Source organism: Penaeus monodon, chromosome 30 (assembly GCF_015228065.2).
Source record: "Penaeus monodon isolate SGIC_2016 chromosome 30, NSTDA_Pmon_1, whole genome shotgun sequence".
In the NCBI taxonomy this organism is placed as follows: domain Eukaryota; kingdom Metazoa; phylum Arthropoda; class Malacostraca; order Decapoda; family Penaeidae; genus Penaeus; species Penaeus monodon.
Window position 1 is genome coordinate 32,186,750 of NC_051415.1, and position 2,758 is coordinate 32,189,507.

The 2,758-nt window shown below is 42.2% G+C and overlaps 1 protein-coding gene across 1 annotated transcript; it reads left to right on the forward strand.

Annotated features, from left to right (window-relative positions):
- The first annotated feature begins 1,729 nt into the window (after positions 1–1,729).
- On the forward strand, positions 1,730–2,247 carry LOC119592724 (homeobox protein notochord-like). Its single transcript, XM_037941659.1, has one exon. It carries the CDS (start codon positions 1,730–1,732, stop codon positions 2,225–2,227), a length of 498 nt encoding a protein of 165 aa, XP_037797587.1. The 3' UTR covers positions 2,228–2,247.
- Positions 2,248–2,758: the final 511 nt, after the last annotated feature.

The following is a 2,758-nucleotide window of genomic DNA, read 5'->3' on the forward strand; positions in this document are numbered from 1 at the left end:
GCTATAAGGCTGTATGCATGGATATGTATATATAAGGAAATAAACATAGAGATATATTTCAAATATAAACACAGTGATATCTATGCATGTATGTGCTAAAATGACACAAAGGAAACGGGAAGCACAGTCTGCTCTGCCTCGTCAACGGCTCGCGAAATCACCATTGTATTAAACGCTGCACTTAGTAGCTTAAAACGGTTGGTCGGATGATAATGGGATTATCTGCCCAAGAAATTGGTCTGCCGTACGAGTCGCAAAGAGTAGGTGTCTTATCGTCGAGCAAAAAATCGCCTTTGCTTTCCCAGTCCACAAGGACCGAAAGGAAAATTATGTTTGAATATTAACGAAACAAAAGCAAAAGGTTTATGAGGGGGAAAATAATTCAAACTGTCATACCAGTAATCATCAGAGCTCATCACAAACATTCACTGTTCACAAGGAATCTAGATATTCAGCTCATGAATACTGCCTCATCGTCATCACACTCAGACTCCACCTCTATACGTTGTCTCTGAACACCCTTTTAGCTGGCCAAGGAGCGCCGTTCGGGGCCCACCTCCAGTCGCTGAAGCTGGAGGTACGTGAGAAAGCAATCCTGAGAGAGTGAGACATCAATCATACTATATAGACGTATAGTATATTTAATATGGTTAATTCATCGATGCTTGTATTCTTTATTTTCAGAAGTAAACATCGATCTAGTAAGAAATTATCTTGGCAAAAAGAATTCAACGGTCTGCTCACATGTAGTTTGATGTAATGATGCTTGCTTTAATAAACACATACGGGGATTATAAACATACATCATGCGATATTAGTGAACAAACTTCCCTATGTGCCTTCATAGGATATAGAAGCTGTAACGTTAACATAAAGGAGGGATTAATTAGCCAGTATATATGATTAACTAGCATATATATGTGTGCAATGGAAATTACAGCTACACGGTGCAGTGTCACAAAACCGAATCTGCTCAAAACAATTACAAGGAGGATTTGACACCTTACAGCGCCAGCAGGAACTGTAAGTAACGGCACCTAATATTCCGAATATTATCAGTGGTAGAGTAAAAAACGAAAAAAAATGAAGACAAAAAAGTTAATTAAATCCCCGTTCTGAAGTGTTTCTTCTCCTAATGCAGAAAACACATAATTAGGATATCAATGGCATGGAAATTTTTTGTCTTTAAATGGAAATACCAAAATGGAGAACACAAAATACCAAAGAAACTACCAAATGGCTGATTTGGAGAGACGAATTGCTGGCCTGTGCGAGGCTTGTCCATCTCTGTGAAAAACTCAGTGACTTGGGCTGCATTCGGACCAGCAGGACAACGAGGCCGCGTTCGGACCCTCCGAGGCCTTCATTGCCCACAGTGTATTCACTTTTATATTGTACCGGTTTTTGGTTTATAAACTATTCAGATTCATGGACAACTTACCTGCAAATGACAAACACAAAAATAATCTTTGATATCAACAATAAATGACCATAAGATTATTCGCAACTATCATTGTTTATATACAAATGACAGTAAAAACTGTTTATTGACTATTCACCGCAAAGTAAAAAAAAATGTACATACCACTTTTTCTGTCTGCCAATTAGGAGAGCCTTTGACCGACTTATTGACCTAGACCTACTCTGATTGGCGGAAAACCACAGGTGAGGAGGTATATAAGGCCGGTCATGACCTGTGTCGACACACCTGTCCCAGGACACAACAAACATGGACCAACTCTCAGTGATGAACCTCCAGCCTTTGGCTTGGGCCTTCAGTCATCCATGGGCGCCGTCCGTCAGCCCTCCTCCCGCCCACATCATCACGCCCTCACAGATGTCCCGCAAGGCCAAGGCCTTCACCATCGACGCCCTTTTGGGACTTGACACTCAAAAGGATCTTCCTGACACAACCGCTTCCCCGCCTGCGTCTCCGATCTCCCTCCTTCACCAGGACTCTTACGACACCACCCTCAGGGACGCCCCCGGAAAGATCAAGCGACATCGCACAGTGTTCACGGATTCGCAGCTTCAGCGACTGGAGGAGGAGTTCCAGCGGCAGCAGTACCTGGTGGGCCCCGAGCGGAAGCAGCTTGCTAGCCAACTCCAGCTGAGTGATTTACAACTGAAAGTGTGGTTCCAGAACCGACGCATCAAGTGGCGCAAGAACCAGCTGAGCGCGACGCAGGATCGCGACGCCTGTACGTCTCCTCCGGCGTCGCAGTAGGAAGATGACGGAGCCGCTTCTTCCCCTGTGATCAAAGATATCCCAGTGACAGTCCTTGCGCCTTCTTTTCGAAAATCTAGTCCACACTAATAAATTGCATATAATCTTCAACCTACGTCTTTATGATTTCCCATCAACTATGAAAGAGACCATAATCTAATGAAACGCTGGAGGCATATATCTTGGCTACTTGATCATAATGAAAAACTGGTAGACATGCAGATATACACATCTTACTTACATGTGTATGTATCTATCGCTATGCAAATTTTAAAATTAAATTCATAATAATCTCTAAGAATAAAATGCACGTTCAATAATATGAAAGATGACTAAAACACGTAGAATAGATTGCCTAATGACTGAAAGACCTAAATCAGTAATAAATGCAGGGAATACAACCGCGATTATCTGCAATATGAATCTGCGTCCGTGTCTGCAAAGAAAGCACAGCGTTTATTTTGAACTTAATATTTGACTAGGAGACGGTACATGTATGCTATCAGTCTTCTGTCATTTTAAAATAACCGC